Source organism: Myiozetetes cayanensis, unplaced genomic scaffold (genome assembly GCF_022539395.1).
Source record: "Myiozetetes cayanensis isolate MyiCay16 unplaced genomic scaffold, myiCay2020 scf4, whole genome shotgun sequence".
Taxonomy (NCBI): domain Eukaryota; kingdom Metazoa; phylum Chordata; class Aves; order Passeriformes; family Tyrannidae; genus Myiozetetes; species Myiozetetes cayanensis.
In genome coordinates, this window is record NW_026087631.1 from 58,336,587 (window position 1) to 58,354,971 (window position 18,385).

The following is an 18,385-nucleotide window of genomic DNA, read 5'->3' on the forward strand; positions in this document are numbered from 1 at the left end:
TTGTGTTTTTTCTTTTGCAGGGGAAGGGGTTGGAAGGGGTTTTTTTTTTGCTTTTTTGTAGAGTCCTATTTCCTGTGTCTTTTTAATCTGAGTTCTTATTGGTAACTTCTGGGCTATGTAAGGCACTGAATGCTCAGGTAAGCCGCATTGTTTGTACAAGTGAACAACTTTTGACCTTGTAAATCTCATAAGCACTGATTGATGTTGAAGGCTGAAGAATATTATTAGAAGGAAGTGTTTGCAGCTTTTGAAGACAGACAGAATTCATTATAAGGCTGGATTACATGCAAAAAGAGAGTACCAAAAATTTTCAAGGAAGAGAAATGATACACAGGAAAATAAGCACATAAACATTTCTCTATATAAGGTGAGATTTTCAAAGGAATGCTCAGTGCATGCAAGGAGTTGTGGATAGGCATGCACGTTGGAAAACATCAGCAAAATACTTTTTTTCCCCCAGCAATTAATGTATCATAGTTTCACAGCTCATGCAAATATCTCTAGATACCAGTTTCTACCATTTCAGGATCCATCCTACCTATGGTAGATGAGTAATGTGGTGAGAGTAAACACTAAAAAATAAGCATGAATAGTGAAAAAGCAACTCCTTTCATTATAAAATGCAAAGACTGAAGAAATCTTTGGTAAGTTGGGCCACTAACCAGAGCCAGCTCAGCATGGAAGAGGGCTGCATCAGCTGGCCCCTCCTCCTCAAGTGACTGGGCAGTGTAGAAAAAGCAATCTTCCTTAGCAGAGACATAGCCCTCCTCAGGTGAAAGCTGCAGAAAGAACGAAGCTCTGAGTCGGATGAGTGGCCCAGACACAGGAGATGCAGAGTGCATTCTGCGGGGAGGGGGCAGGGGGTGTTCAGAAAGGCAAATGGATTCCAAATGCAGCAGAGTTCATTTCAGTCACAGTCACAGTATTGAGTAGGTAAAGAGACAATTATTTTTTTCAGATTTACTGAATTGATTCAGCTTCACACATCATTTTACAACCCCAAGTAATGAAAAAGGCCTATCCAGGTATATCACAGAGCCCACAGCTTAGTCTAACCTCATTTTCCACTTTTGCTCCTAATAAAGATGTTCTAAAACTGCCACCACAGCTGCCACCAGAGAAAGAACCTAACAGCAGAGGTCTAGAAATTCTTGCTAGCCACAGAGCAATCTTATTTTCAGGCAGTAAGACTTCATCCACTGTATTTTACTATTGTATCTGCCAGGTGGAACAGCCTCTAGAGGACAAAACATCATTTTGATTACAAACCAATAGCTTTTTCCAACATAATTTGATGGTAGGTGCATTTGTCCAGTACCGCAAAAAAACAGTGATTATTTGCAATGTTTAATTACTTGGCAAGCATAATACATGAAATACTGAAGTGCAAATGCTGAATGTTTACAACCGTGTGGAACAAAAACAAAACCCCCATGAATTTTCTCTTTTAGAGTGAAATCTTCAGTACAAAATTTTTGACTTGCAAGACACTTCATAAATATAGTCTCCACTACAAAAAAGGAATTTAACAGAGCAAGTTAAAAAGTGCCCTCTTACTATGAAAAGCAAAGTTTCTAGGGACTTCAACAATAGCCATTCCCTCCCACTCTCTCCATAGAGATCTACTAAGAATAAAAATTTGATATCTGCATCCACAAGGATTACAAGATTATCAATTCATGAAAAGCAAAAATGAACCTCTACTTGGGCTTGCTTACAAATATAGAAAGAAGTATCTTCATGTATGAATGAATTAATGCCATTCCACTGGTTTGAATTTAGCACACCAGGGACATTAGTTCACTAGCATCCTTACTGATACATTTTCTTGGTCACCAGAGGTCTCATTCAACCTCCTCTTCTAAACTGTTACAGATTACTGTCTAAAATCAAGCCTGAAATAACCAGTTAGATGTATACAAACTGAAGACTACACACTATTACATAAACAAAGTGTGCAGTCTAAATACAAAGACTGCATATACACTTGCAAAGAAAAGGAATAGGTAAATTCCAGGCAAACCACAAAAAAAAGTTATGTCCCCATCTACCACATCCAGAGAACCACGCAAAGTGTACAGCGCACAAAATTATGCCTGTCAGCTTACAGCCTTGCTAGACTCTGCTGGCTGCAAGATGCTTTGCTGTTTTCTCAGTTGCAAGACAGGTGTGCTAGGTCCTGCGATCACCACAGCAGTCATACACTACCCAGGCCGCTCCTACATGCAAGGAAATAATTGAACCACTCAACTATACCCAAAACACACAAAGTGTATGCAGAAGACAGGATCAGCATGTGCCAGCTTAAATGACAGGAGAAGTACCCATTGAATTCCCAAATTCTTACAGGTAGTGGTTTGGCAACTCCTATTTTAACTGTTCCCATTGGGGCTCCTTTCAGTGCTTGTACTGCTTCCTCCAGGCTGCCATTTTCCAAATTGATATCGTTGACAAACATAAGCCGATCTCCAGGAAGAAGTCTGCCATCTTGCTCAGCCACACCCCCAGGAACTAATGAGCGAATCACAATTACAGTGTTTGCTGGATCAACAGGATCCTAATTAAATAAAAGGAAGAAAAGCATTTAATTTTATTTACTCTTTTATGTCTTGAGAGGTAAATTTTTATTTATGAACTTTCACTAACCCAAGGGAGTTGGGTTATTAAGAAGCTGGAGCTCTCCTCCAGGTGAACTCTCAGCAGGAGCAAACTCTCCTGTCCACACTGCCCATACATTTAGACTTCCACCTATTTTTAATTTTTCAGTGTGAAAGTTATTAGTCCTTACTAGGTGATGTCTCACCATGTATCTCCAGTATAAAGTATTACTAAATTGCAGAGTGTTGGCTGTAAACATCAAAATTTAAATACTTCCTACTGCAGTGACAGTGTTGCAGACTCCACCCTCCTTTACACTCAGTGGTCTGAGGACACAGGTGGGCAATGCAGGCTATGGCAGAGGTAACATATGTATTCTAGTGCAACAAAGGACTTATATACATTAACTCTCTTATGCTTCATGGCACCAGACCTTGCTCAACTGAGAAAGCACTTTTTAAGAGGCAAGCTCTTATGTGTGACTAATTAAACACTTTATGTGAGAGAGGAACATACCGATACAGCACTCTAATCAACAAGACAAAACTAAGTGGTGGTTGCTTTAATAAAAACAAACTTGTTTTGAAGTCCCCATCCTCCCCATAAGTGCCCTGATTTTTATAAAAAAGCTAGCATCAAATACTAGTAACAGGAATGTATGTTTCTGTCATAGCAATTTATCACAGGTGCAAAACATTTGTGTGATTCTTATAGAACTACATTTACAAGGCATATCATGTTAATAATTCCAAGACACAGTTCACTTGAATGCACACACAAAAAGAGAATCCCAAGACGTACATTTGAAAAGATGGACACCATCAAGGCAACGTGTAAAAACCGCAGAAATTGGGAGACTGCTGAAAGCTGATGTGAGAGAGAAGTGTTGAGGGAGGGAAGGAGAAATGGATGGAAGGACACTGAAAAGAAGTGTCCTTGCTGGCAGTTAATGCAGTAAGAAGAATGCAATGGAGCAACAAAACACTACACAAGTGGAAATATAACTAGCATTGCTGGAGATAGAGCTTGAGCTTGATCACTGAAATCTTCCTCACTATTTTAACAACAGATAATTACACTGTCACTTTAGATGACACTGTATGCCACTTTTTTTTTTTTAATAAATATCTCTCTATGTGACAGTCTTTTTTAGGGTAAGAAATTATGCAGGCTTTTCTACAGGCTTGCCATTTTATAAAACATGAGGAATGTATTAGTATGACTGTAACTGTCCTTAACTGTAGTCACTGTTCATTGAAAATTAATGGAAATTTTGAAGAAAACAGTAAAATACAAAGATAAATCTCACTGTAAATTTATTGTTCACAATCTCAGGTAAGGGCAGAAAGTTCAGTGACAAACTGAAATTTTTTTACAGCATGTCAAAGAGGAGAACATAGGACAATACTATAACACCAAAAAAAAAGGTAAGTTTCAGAAAGCCGACTAAAGCTGAAATATAGAACCAAATTCATATTTGAAAAATATATTAACCAATTTAAAGCAGTTCCCACAACCCTTTAATACAATTATCCATAAACGTAATTCAGTGACTTAGCACATATGCACCCAGCATTTGCGTTACTGCTCAGAAGAGGCTGAAGCAAAAATATGCTTTACTGTGTACTGACACAGACTTCAAATACTCCAGCTCAGCTATGACACCTCACTGCAGAGCATCATGAGTAACATATTAGAGATTAGTCATTGTTTCATAAAACTTGACTATGCCTTTATCCTTCATATTATTACAATACACTGCTCTTCACTTTTATCAGTATGCAAATGCAAAATCTAAGGCATAAATTAATTCTAAGCAGTGCGCAGGAGCATAATTTCCATCCAGAAGGGATCTCCAGATGTAAATCCATATACTCCTAGAGACAAGATCCAGCAGAAACCAGGAAGGAGACTGGGTCCTTCACCACCACCAAACAGCTCACCAAAAGCTTATATTGACCACAGTATAGAGAGAAAATACTTGAGGTCAGATTAAAAGTTTTCCACTGGACAAGTGGGAACAGAAGGAACATTTCTTTTGGGATCCTGACCAAGTGCAGGCAAAAGACAGGCACTGACCTGTTCACTGAACACACCAAAAATCATAGCTTAGATATCCAGGAATTCTGAAGTCTAATACAAAGTGAACGGGGGTGTTTAAGCATGGCCTGGGCAAACTGCAGCTAAGCAAGGGATTTCAGAATTGCAGTTCTGGATTTTAGTAAATCCTGCTTTAAGCACCTAAGTCCTTTATTGGATCTTGCCCTAAACACCTCACTGCAGGTGCAAAATGCATGGCTAAATGCCTGAATATTCTGGCTACATTGTTCATTGTCCCTGGGTCACTAAAAGACAACTTTCTGAAGACCCAATTATACAACAGATTATCAGTTTTTCTAGAACCAGTATTACCATCATCATTAGAACCTGCAGTCTTAATACAGGAAGAAGAATATGTAATGCAATTAGTGGGATGCCTACCAGCAGTGATTAGTTTTACTCTATTGCTTGGTTTCCATTAACATAAACCCTTAAAATACATATTTAGAACACACTGCAAGATGCAAACAATATAAAGTATTTTGTCCTCTATTCAGAGAAGTGCAGAAGTTACCTGATAGTCCAATATGCTAAATCCAAGCCCCATACTCCCTTTCTCCAGCTCAATGTTCTGTACTTCTGTTTCCCACATTGCCAAAGACGAGCTTTGCATCTCTTCCATACTCTGGCCCTCATCGGCTGCTTCCAAAGCTGTTCCCTCTGTGTCTGAGGAGCCAATGAATCCAAGTTCTATGTGAGCCTGAGAAAAACAGTAAATGTTTACCAATAAAATCTAAACCCTTGTGACTACGCAGAGACAAAACTCTGTTTATGAAAAAAAAGATCAAAACTAAGTAATGTATCTTTAGACACCAAGGAAGTGCAAGCACTCAACGGACTGAACAAACAAGTCTGATAAACCTAGCACAGAATTCACATATCCTTTTAACAAAATAGCTGTGCTGTAAGTATATGAAAGCACTCAGTGGAAAAATTTTTACAAAATGGAATTTCTGTCAAATGAAAAACTTCAAAAAGTTTCATTAGAACATGCATTCAAATATACAGGAAACACCTGTTATTAAATGGTATGTCTAAACTGTGATTTCATTAAACATAGTAATACTGACAGTAGTCAGAATATTCAACAACAGAAAAAAATACACCCATACATACACAGACATCTATGTTCTTCACTTGGTTTCATCGAAAAGCTTAAAACTATAAACTGAATTGGGTGCCTTACTGTCGGAGGTGGACCAACAGAAGCCTACAGAGAATGGGAAGAGATGCAGAAAGGCTGCGAGGAAGCCTCAGAGGAAGAACAACTGCAGCTGCAAGGGGTTGCCTAGAGACCCAGCTACAAGGCGCGGCCTCACAGACCTCTGTAGAATTCCCCTGTTTGTACCCCAGACCACTCCTTCCCTTCTTCCCTAACTCCCAACTCCCCATATATGGCTGGACATATCCCCCATGGCCAATCCCTCCATTTTCCCTTATCACTGACCCTTAGGATTTGATGTTCCTAGCAAGAATCCCTCCTTTGTTCCAGACCCTTCCATATTCCCCTCTATATAAACTGACATCTTGTTTTAATAAACGCCATTTTGTAGGTCACCACCCGTGTACCTGCCTCCTATACAAAGTGTGCCCTAGGGTCTGTTCTCAGGGGATTAAAACCCCCCTGCGATACCTTACCCAGAACTCAAAATTAACTGCATCTCTTTTCATACAAATGTTATTGCTTTGTATACTACACTGCAGGCCATTCCTACATCTTTAATTCATCAGACTGCTCAGAGCTCCACAATTATGAGTGACAGAAGCATCAATTGAATGCACACAAAGTTCTGTGCAACACAAATCCAGAAAGAAAAGTTCAAAACCAGAATAAATATATGCAGATTCTAAAGAACACACAGTTCAGTTTGCCATACCCCTACCTCTCTCCAACAGAACAGAAGTACATTACTCAGATAGACAGTCCTGCATCCCAGAATATTTCTAACCATAACCAACCATGACCAACTTCTGGTGACCTAAATAATGGTTGATAAACATAATTTGCCTTTTCCTATTTGTCCTACCATATTAAAACATATTTCTAATCTTGTAGAACTTCATCTGTTTCTTTCTCAAGGAAACAGTCATTTTCAGTGATCTTTCAAAGACACAATACCTTTTCCGTGAGCTGAACCTCGGACACACTCAGACTCTCTAGCACTTCTGGTTGAGTGATAGGGGGAGCTACTGGACGACAGCACACCATTGTCACCTTAATAGGAAGTTCTTTCAAGATACTGACCACATCCTTGTGGTTTTCCCCAATCAAAGAAATCTCATTCACCTCAATAAATAAAGAATACACACTGGTTAGAACTACACAGAATATTTAGAACAACAATGAACAAAAAAAGCCCCGAAAACCTCAACTCATTAATCACTTAATTAAAAAAACCAAGAAAAATTCCCATGCTAACAGACACTGTCAACCCTTAATTTCTATTCAATTCAGTGTTCAGAATCAGCCCTAAGATAAGTACTGAACTGAATGTACAGTCTTATAAAGATTTTATGACACCACCCTACAAACACCATATACTCTTCAACATTTTTTGCATTCATGTAAACAAAATTCACATTTCAATTCTGAGAAGATACCTTCACTGTGTAGGGACATTCCTATTAATTCCTAATGCTTTTGCTAGATATTCTTCTTTTGTGACTGTCCTGGCTTCAGTGGGGATAGGGTTCATTTATTCTCAGTAGCTGGTGTAGTGTTGTGCTTTGGATTCAGTATGAGAATAATGTTGATTGTGTTTTGATTGCTGCTAAGTATATTTATCCTATGTAAAGGATTTTTTGGTGTCTTGTGCTCTGCCACTGAGGAGGTATAAAAAAGAAAGAGCAGCTCCATGGTGCTTAACTGCTAGCTGAGCTTAAACCACGACACAGACCTTGGACTGCATCTGAAAAATCCACTACCAGCAGAGAAATGAAAGTAGATATATGCTTTCACACAAATACACAGTTCATATGAAGTGACCACTCAGCCACTAACTGGTATGCAGTTAGAGATGCCACATTCCCAAGGTCATAACCCATGAAAAACAACTTACTGCTCAAAAACCTCACTGAATGCAGACTAAGTTAAGGTAGTATTTTTTCTTACTTCCAGCAGTTCATCTCCACTGAACAGCTTGCCACTTCGTCCAACTGGCCCCTCCGGTAAGATAGATCTGATGAAATGATGTCCCACTGTAGCTTCAAGGCTTATCCCTAACCCACTGCTTTCACTAAATTTGTTAACTACAGCCACCTAAAATAAGATTAAGAAACAGTTATATTTGATGTATTTACAGCCATACCTGTTACTTTCCATTTCAATTTAACAAATTGTGAGGTCAATATTCCAGAAGTGAGAAACCACAAGTACTGTGATGTGTAATGGTGACAGTCAGGACAAAACTGAAACTTTGATCACTTCACAACACACAACTGAGCACTGCTTATGACAATAATATACCTAATAATACACACTTCTGCAGACACTACACCTATGGCATACAATTTTGCTGTAGCTTCTAAACTCAGATACTGCTTTTCAACTGTATCTACAGTATATATTCTATGCATTTTTATATCATTACATCAAACCCTTTATTCAGTATGCAGAATGGGTATGAAATTTCAAACTCTAGCTAATGAAGGGAGCTTTGAATTTCACCTCAAATATTATTTTTTTTCTGTAATACACACTTCTCTTGAAGTTAGGAAATTGGGAAACAACACTCATAGGCATAGTACTCAATCAAGTCTATGATTGTTTGGTAAAAAAACAAAAAAATGTACCTTCTCGTACAAAAATTATATTAAAAAAATCTCAACAGGCTAAGAAGCATATGTGTAATTTTAAATAGAATTTACCTACCACTATTTCATAATTCGAACCCATAATCCTCTGCCACTTCATCTTTGTAGTTTCTTCTTCTGCAGTAGTTAGCTGGAAATCTAAAAATTATATCTGAGATTACTGTGACAAAGAACAAAACAACTAGTGTATTCCTGTAAGTGACAAAGTACATGGAACATACAAGGTGACATAATCCGGAACATAAAAAATGTCACAATCATTCCCATGATGCCAGAACTCTCCTAAATATGACTAAAAATTTGGCATGTTTTGTGTCACCAAGCCTGGAGTTACCCAAGGAAAATTTTCAAAATACTGTTAGATTCCAACCCTGCAAAACTAACTGGGTATTTTCAAAGAAATGAAGTTCACAGCTGGGGAAAAAAGGACAGATATTTAAATTAGCCCCAGAGCTGAGTGAATTTATTGCAATTTTTAAATTCAATAGGCACAAAGAAAATGAAAAAGTTGCATGGCATGCCCTGGGTATGTGTTAAATCAGTCTGTATGTGGGTTGATTAGACTGATTCAGGGAGATGGTTGAAATATTGAAAAATGTAAACTGCATACTAATCCTTTTGGACAGACACTACATTTTACAGAGAGCGTGCACATATGTGCACACACACAATGACTCAAGATTCTAACAGCTAAAGAGCAGCAATGAACTTGCAAAGAAAAGAAGGGGACAAAGTAATTGATGTGGTGAAAAACACAGTGACCGACTAGATAACAAACTGCGGCAACTCTTGATTGAAAGTTTATCTGCAGGCTGAAAAAACTGAGAAATGCTTTCTTCCTGCTCATTTTCCCCTCATTCACATTCTCTAGGCTCTATGGCAGGAAGAAATAAAAAGCACTATTTAGATACAAAAGCCAGTAAGCACAGCAGGTTCAACAGGACCCTACATATTCATGGTCCATGGTCTGGACTGTGCCTACAGTAAATACCCAAATAAAATCTTAAGATCTGAATGTTCATCACAGGCAAAGACAAGAATCTTCATCAAAAGATGAACTAAATCCCGCTGACTCTAGTAAGAATATAAAATGTCTAACAGCCCTGAACAGTGTTTTAAGTCTAGCCATTGCTTGGAAACATTACTAAATATAAAGCCAAATGTTATATGGCATTCAAATAGAACAATACTTTCCCCAAAGCAGAGACCCAGCCGTATCTGAAGGAAAAGCATTAAAAAGAAATTCCTTCAGCTATCCAAGATAATAGAAAGCATGAATTATGAGAAGATACACATCACAAAACTTAGCAGTTCCCCTCTTGCTCTGGAAGAAGGAAAATGTTATAAAACATGTCCCGTGAATCTCAATCTGGAAAACATATCATCACATATGACTTCTGAAATTCAAAGCAGTGTTCTAAGAGCTCAAGAGGGAACAAAAATACTCATTAAAAAGTAAGAATTTCTACAAAGAGTATGGGAGAAGTCAGAGAATATCAGTGCACCAGAACTGACTGAATTTCAAACATTACCACAGAACACAGATTGAAATTAATGCAAGCTCAGGAATTTGTGAAAAGGAAGTTTATCAGAAGAGGTAGAAGTCTTGGAACTGTAGCTGGGAAGATGCAGACAACTTGAAAGATAAAGCATATTGGGGAAGGAAGAGGAAAAATGTTTTTTCCTAGACTAGACTACATACAGTAGTCATGATCCTATAGCACTCATGATCAAGAGTACATGATTAAATGTATAACTACTTTGACTTTCTAGTTCTATCTCAGCTAAACAAGAAACAAATGGAAAGACACAAAAAACACCTGATCTTAGTGTTAGCACACACAAGTGCATCTTCATAGAATAAAATATTAAACCTTGAGAACCTGTCTCCTGTTGTTTCATGTCATCTCCAATATTTACCACACTTGCCCTGCATGGCAATGACGGGGATCCCTGTTCTGTTTCACTGTTATCTGGAAAAAAAGAAGAAATCTTTTCAGCTATTTTATGTTGTAATATGCATAAAGCTCACAGGTATGCTTCAGGGCATCTACTCTCTTTTCCATTGGACTTCAGAGTACCCATATTTGACAAATGGAATCTGGCATTGGGGGCCCAGAAGAAACATCACATTTCAAAGACATTGTCTCCCTTATTAATGCTTTGCCTTCTTCAGAGAGTTTTCAATGAAACAAACAAATAGAAAAGCAAAACTACCAGTACATGCATTTCTATGACTGAAAGAAAGTATATCTAAATACAACATCCTTTAGAATTCTTGTATTAACGTTTTTTTTTTGTTTTCTTTCATGCAATTCAGGAATTTGACGCTGAAAACAAAAATGCTACAGACTTGGAGACTTGCATAACTGACACACTTTTCATTTGCAGAAAACCTGTGCCACAAAGTTCTGTTATCTATGTTGTTGACTGTCAGACATCTTGAACATCTATCAGCTGGAGAAACAGCACTGAGCATTTTGTCTGTACTTTCTGCTAAAGGTGGGAGCAGGAGGATAACACACAGATAACACACTACTGGGTGTTTGAAAATCTTGCACAGGGTGGGGATTAGGCCACAGTTGATGAATTGTGACGTACTTCTACTGACACCAAACTATAACACAAGTAGCTGTTTGTGCATCCAGCCTCTGTGCAGCTATCCTGTGTTCAAGCACACTGACTTACAATATCTGGCACATATACTTCAATATGTGCAGAGTATATAAGATTAAGCTTCACTAATCTCATGTCATCAGAAGCAAAATTAATACTGGTCTTTAGCTTCTGAACATTGTACACACACATCAGATTATTAATAACCTCTAGATACAGGCCCCTCCTCTCATACCTGGAGATTGTGATATGCAAGAGTGAAAGGAGCTGAGATTTGATTTTGCTCATTGAGGAGGCTACCTCTCTGCTTGCTTTTGAATGCAGCTTTCACTCTTGAGCATGAATAAAAGATTTGCTACCTTCTTGCCATTTGAAGATTTGCAGGATCAAAATCTCAAAGCAATTCAGACAGAAGTGCAATGCAGGGCAGAAATTTCAACACTCAATTTGAAAATGTAACAAATAATACCACTATGTCCACAAAATTAATCAAACTATAGTAGACCATGCTCTGCCCTCATGTGCAGCACTCTCCCAACAGTAATAGCTACCCAGAATAAATCTGGCCAACCCAGTTTTAATTACCTTTGGCTGTGCTACTATCCTTTGTTTGGAACTGTAAGTCCTTTTCAACAGGAGCATTGAAGTCCTCCTGGGGCGGAATATGATTTTCCTGCTTAAGACCTCTTCTGATCAAAGTGAGCCGAACCGTTTGTCCTGTGTGCCGCAAAACGTCAACTGCTTGCTGATTAGTAAACCCCTGAAGATTTGTTCCATCCACCTGCAGAATCAAACAGCTTTTCAGTCCACCCAAAAAAAAAAGAGGCCAGGGCAAAATACTATGGTGAGCTCTCAGCATCTGTTAGCCTGCGCACAAAGCAAGCGGAGGGGCAAGAACAAAACCTGTATGACTTAGCGAAATTGGATATGCTAAGCACTTCCACTGGAGTACCACACAGCTCAGCGACAATCAGCACTACAGCAAAGAGAGGGGAAGTGCTTCAGGTGCCCACAGTGGTGCAGCCAGGCAGATCGGCTCTGCAAAGTGGGAGAGGACACAGCATGTGCTGAGCAGGGCACATTGAGCAGTCTGCCTGCTTGACCACTTCAGCCATCTCTACCTCCAAGGAGAAAATACTGGGTGAATAAACCAGTACAGTCATGGCTAGGAGTGCTGGTGACACAAGGGTTAAGGAAAGATGTATCAATCCATGGTGGTAGAAAGAACTACAGAGTGTAGTCATTCTGAGGCCAAGAAATCTCAGATATAGTAACCTCTACTACTGAACACCATGAAATCCCCTTTCCCAATCAAACACTGTCAAAACCAACCAGATGTTATTACTGGTTCATCATTTTAATATTTTAAAGAATAAGATTTTGGCCAACGCTGTTTGAAACTATCTCATTAACTTATTAATTCAGGGGTTTTTTTCTGGAAATCAAAACTTCGGCATGGTTCAACTTCATCCCATTATCCCTAGCACACACTCCATTTTATTATTCTCCCTGCAAACTCTGTAATATTCTATTATTTCTCAATTTACCCTTCTGTGCCTTAAATTTCTAAAATACTTCTAATAATACTATGTTCCTGTAGCTTTTTCTGTCTATCTACACAACACACGTATTTCATTATTTTAATTGCTCCTCCATGAAGAACGAACCCCCCTGGACTCTTAGTCATCATGTTGTTTTTCTCTTCTTCCACCGTTGGTGCTCTTCTAAGTATAAAGTAATCAAAAATCGGATGGGGTTATTTTTTCTCCATGCTTAAGCAAACCATATTTAAGAAGTGTTTATTATTCTTTTGTCTGAGATCACTCAAATAATTTTCTTCTTCTGCATTTGCAGCAGAAGAAGCAAACTGCAACAATCAAGTTCAGCCATCTGTATTCAGCATGTAAATCATTACTAAAACATATATACTTCCACAAACAAACATGCAGGCACATTTAGAGAGAGACAATAACTTGTTCTCAGTGCTGCCTAAGGAGATATCTATGAGAGACACAAAAATGCGCTCCCTGCATTCATGACCTGATTTTCACTACACAAAAACATTTTATGGATGAAAGTATGTTCTTTTTTTCTCTGAGCACCTAAAACTTTAATAAAATACTTTTAAAAATAATTTTGAAAAGTTGTGCAAATTTAATCAAACTTCAGAACTTTGCACTTACTAAGCTCCTACTGACAAGATACACACATACAACAGAGATTTTTAAAAGAAGTCCAAGTGTGGATAGCCTAATCAAAAAGATAATGTGATCAAATATTTTTTCAAAAAAGGACTCATCATTTCAACAGTAATCCTAAGTATTTTAAAAAAGTAATATATGAGCATTTTTTTACAACATAAGCAGAATTTCATAGACAAGTGATCTCGCTTCTTTCTGTGTTTACTTACAACTATAATTTGATCTCCCACATGGATTCTGCCATCATGTTCAACAGCACTCCCCTTTGTAATGCTTTTCACAAAGATACCAGAAGGTTCTGGGATGAAGAAACAGGTAAAATTAAATTAACTAATTTATTAAGAAACAATTTAAATAATGCAACAATCTCTAACTAATGGCACCAATCAAAGAGAGGAAAAAAAACCAACCCACAATCTCAAAGTAAGATAAGAAAATAATCATGAAGAAAAGTAATGATTTAAGTAAAACATACATATTAGTATTTTCCTAAAGGATGAACCTGATTATTGTTGGCTTGCATTGGACCAGATTTCATTCAAAATCCTACAATGTAAATTCACAATTCTTGCGGCAAAACAAGAAACATTCCAACTTACTTTAACCTAAATGTTGAAACCAACATCAACAATGAACATTGTTTGTCAAATTTGGACAGAAAATTCAGCTTGAGTACACTAATCTGGTAAACTCTGAACTTTCTACGTACTTGGGAGCTGCTTAAGAAAATGCATGTTTGTATAGCCAAATCCAGAAAATTATAAGTAAACAGGACTACAACTTACATTTGAACCAGCTTTTAAGTACAGCTACCAGTATTAGATAAAATTAGATACAAAATTTAAAAAAAAAAAAAAACCACAACACAAAAAAGCCAAAACCAAACAAAAAAACCCTAACAGAACTACCTATTAACTAGACAGTTACTAATTTTGAATCAGAAGGAAAAGGAATATATAGAGAATATCTACTGAAGGGACATTTTACTAAAAGAAATCCATTTTAGGAGAAATACACTTGCCTGTGAAACAATTTCACCAGCTCAATAAACTGAAAATCTATGGAGTTCCTACATGCACGTTTTGCACAGCATACATGAAATTGAGAAAAATAACAGCATACACAGGCATGAAATCAGGTCTGACAGTCACAGGCCTGCAACACTGATATCAGAAATCTTATAAGAATCTACTTTCTCTCAACAAATGTTCCCATTCTGTTAAATGAATATGTTTATTATGAAGATAATTCACTACAAAACGCATTCTAAAAGTTGTCAGATCCTTTACAGACTTGAACTTTTTACTGGACCTCATTATGACAAAAGTTAGCAGGAAGGAAGGCTAATGATTCAATTCAGTTTAGGAAAAATAAGATTATAAATATATTACAGTCACATCATTGACAAGTCTCTTTTTTTTTTTTTTTTTAAGTTGTTGCATCCACCCACAGGCTGGTCTTACTGAATTCCAGGCATTCTTATATCCTCTAACAGCTGGACGTAACCCAAATGGCTAATGTATTACCTTGTAAGAGCCTTTTAAAAATGAAAATGTAATTTTAAAAGCCCAGTTCGTTCTAACAAAGAGGGTTCAACCAATTTTAGAACTGTTTTTCAAAAAAATATAAGCACAAGCTTTAGCCAAAAAAGTGAAGATAAAATTTGATTTAAAAATAGAGGTGGGATTCTATAATAACACCAATTGCTTTTATTCCAAATGTCCTTCTCACAAAAGGAAAACAATACTTTTGCCTTTACAAACTTTTAAATAGATTTTTATATTGTTAAAGGTTCTTTTAAGAGATACTATACCAAAACTATGTCTTGGATGCATATACACGATAGTATGTAATAGATTGTATAGTAAAGTGCAGAAATTGACCATTACCTGATGTTTTGTCTCCAATGTAACCAGCAATAGTTATTCCTAAACCCTGGTTGTTTTTAGTAAGTTCAACATTAAATTTCTCCCCATCTTCACAGCCATCAATAGAAGCATCTGTCTAATAAGGAAACAGTGATAAGAAATGAAGCTTTTTTTTAAAAATCCTTCACATTCTTTGAAGTCATTAACATGTAAAATTTGATTCAAACATAAAAAGGGGAATGCAAACTTCCCTTATACTCTTTGCTGGTCACCAGAGAAACGAGAAATAGGTTAACACTCCTCATGATGGAGCAATACAGGGCAGATCATGTACTTTCCAGCCTACTGCTCCAGCATATTACCTCTAACCTATAAAATCATTATTTGGTGACTAAAATGATTGGTGAGATTTGTACAAATTGAATTATGAATTTCTTGTACAATAAGTTACACATATATGAATATGTAGCTTGCTGCTATTCTGGTACCTCCTCAGAACCAGCTTTTGATGTCTGCATTATTAAAAAGAAGAAAAAAAATCATAATTCTATTTTGTATTCTATTTGTTTAAATTTCTGTTCAATAACTATTGCTATGTTTGTTAAACTTGTCAAGTTTAAATCATACTAAAAGCTATAGTTAGACAATTACATTTCTTGCTTTTGAAAGACTTAAAAATTGGGGTTTAGTAGGGCACAATTATACTTCCAGCTACCTAAATAATCTCTGTTAATGTCCACTATAAGCCTCTGAATTTCAGTAACAAAGGATTTGGGAATAAATATATAATTTATTTACTGTTAATGGAAGTAAAATACACATTAAAATCCCATTTTAACAGTAGTGAGTTTGTAGTAAAAGAAAAAACTACTTATAAAAATTAATTTCAACTTGAAAATTTTGGTTTCAAATTTTTTATCTTTCAGTTGTCATACAGTTTCTACCAATTTCAATATCTGATATATATCACTATATGATTACACATAGAAGGCTTTAATTTCACTGTATTTATATGGGCATCAATATTTATGCATACATTTAAAACGGGATTTCATAAAACAAAAATCCTTCAAGATCCTGGTATACTCTTCTTTTATTCTTTCCTTTCTGCATGTCAAGAAGCAGCTAATACTTTTTAAAGTGCCAATACTGCAACCAGGCAGGTACTAATTAAACCCAGTTTGACTAGGTAAGTATGTATGTGCCTAAAAAAAGACGACTTCAGGAGAGCTGTGATGCTACTTGCCAAGAGAATCTAATTTCAGTTCTTTACCTGAACAACTCTAACGAAAACCAAAATTAAGCACAAGAAAAATAAATTGTTACTGCATAATCATCTTGCTACTTGATAATACAGGATTACTTTGGCCAGAGGTAATACCACTAAAAAACTGATCCAATTTCTATAACCTCATGAATTTTTACAGGATAGACATCTACAGGTGATCATGACAAGAAGTGGCCATTTCGAAAAGCCATTCTGCTCTCAGTAATAACTGTAAGAGCATCTTGAAGTCGTCACCCACACTATATCTGATAGGAAGAAAATAACAAACCAAGCTGTTTGCATCATCTTCACTTCAGACCCAAATCAGTAAGTCTTGCACAACCATTAACAAGGTGCTCCTTCCAAGAAAAAGACTTTGTATATGCAGAAGTTTAAAAATAGCCCTACCTTCTGCCAGAAGAGATGTACCAGGAAGAAGGTATTGAAAAGTAAAGAATGTGAGTAAGGTGTCAAAAAATTTAAATTTTGCCCCTTGGCTGCTTTGAGCTACTTCCTCAGTACTAGAAATCTTATACCTCCCGCAGCTGCAGACACTTCCCTCAACATTGCATCATATATTGGTGGTGAATGGTGTTGTTGACCAGTCACTAGTGGTGTCCCTCAGGGATCAGTGCTGGGCCCAGTCCTGTTTAATATTTTTATTGATGATCTGTATGAGGTGACTGAGTCTACCATTAGCAAATCTGCAGATGACAAGTTCAGAGGGAGTGTCAATCTGCTGGGGGGTAGGAGGGCTCTGCAGAGGGGCCTGGACAGGCTGGATCAATGGGCCAAATCCGGTGCTATGAGATTCAACAAGGCCAAGTGCCAGGTCACATGCCCTTTGGCCACAACAATCCCATGCAGCACTACAGTGTGGGGAAACAGTGGCTGGACAGTGGCTAGGCAGAAAGGGACCTGGGAGTACTGATTGACAGGAAGCTGAACATGAGCCAGCAGTGTGCCCAGGTGGCCAAGAAGGCCAATGGCATCAGGAATAGTGTGGCCAGGACCAGGGAAGTGATTCTGCCTCTGTACTCAGTGCTGGTGAGGCCACACCTGGAGTGCTGTGTCCAGTTCTGGGCCCCTCAGTTCAGGAAGGACATTGAGGTGCTGGAGCAGGTCCAGAAAAGAGCAAGCAGGCTGGTGAAGGGAATTGAGCACAAGTCCTGTGAAGAGAGGCTGAGGGAGCTGGGGTTGTTTAGCCTGGAGAAGAGAAGGCTCAGGGAAGACCTCATGACTCTCTACAACTCCCTGAAAGGAGGTTGTAGCCAGGTGGGCATCGGTCTCTTCTCCCAGGAAACAAGGGAGAAAGACAAGAGGGCACAGTCTTAAACTGCACCAGGGGAGGTTTAGGTTGGATATCAGGAAGAGGTTCTTCACAGAAAAAGTAATTGGGCATTCCAATGGGCTGCTCAGGGAGGTGGTGGAGACACCATCCCTGGAGGTGTTTAAGGAAAGTCTGGATGTAGCACTTAGTACCATGGTCTAGATGACATGCTGGTGTTTGGTCATGGGTTGGACTCAATGATCTCAGAGTTCTTTTTCAACGTAGTTGATTCTGTGATAACCTCAAAAAGGCAAACACTGAAGAAATATACACAGATTATCAAATTCAGCTTTTGTTTTGAGACTCATGCTTTTCAGACAATACTAGGGCTAAATACGGATCCTCTATCTAAAATACAGAGAGGTTTTATGCCTGAGTGCTGTAAAGACACAAAAGTACCAGTTTGTCTCTCCTGTTAGATGCTCAGAAGCCTCCATGTTAAGATAAACTTTCTTTGTCTTATAGCCACAAAAGAGAGGATGTTTCTTTTTCACAGATACCGCTACAATGGACAGGGGCAACATTTATCAACCATAAATTGTTATGGCTTTTTCTCTTCTGAAGTGACCTATTTGAAATCTAAATTGTAGCT

At 37.7% G+C, this 18,385-nt stretch overlaps 1 protein-coding gene across 20 annotated transcripts in view; it reads right to left on the minus strand.

Annotated features, from left to right (window-relative positions):
* The window catches only part of MPDZ (multiple PDZ domain crumbs cell polarity complex component), a 92,234-nt gene that overhangs the window by 49,330 nt on the left and 24,519 nt on the right, over positions 1-18,385 (minus strand). For 16 of the 20 annotated variants that reach the window (XM_050328643.1, XM_050328642.1, XM_050328648.1 and 13 more), the window contains 10 exons: positions 15,218-15,332; positions 13,538-13,626; positions 11,713-11,908; positions 10,386-10,484; positions 8,570-8,649; positions 7,811-7,957; positions 6,818-6,985; positions 5,213-5,398; positions 2,348-2,557; positions 663-779 (listed from right to left, as the gene is read on the minus strand). In XM_050328643.1, coding sequence (XP_050184600.1) covers positions 663-779; positions 2,348-2,557; positions 5,213-5,398; positions 6,818-6,985; positions 7,811-7,957; positions 8,570-8,649; positions 10,386-10,484; positions 11,713-11,908; positions 13,538-13,626; positions 15,218-15,332 — 1,407 coding nt within the window. The remainder of the gene's footprint in view (positions 1-662; positions 780-2,347; positions 2,558-5,212; positions 5,399-6,817; positions 6,986-7,810; positions 7,958-8,569; positions 8,650-10,385; positions 10,485-11,712; positions 11,909-13,537; positions 13,627-15,217; positions 15,333-18,385) is intronic. The other 4 variants (XM_050328637.1, XM_050328636.1, XM_050328649.1 and 1 more) reach the window with 2 other exon arrangements.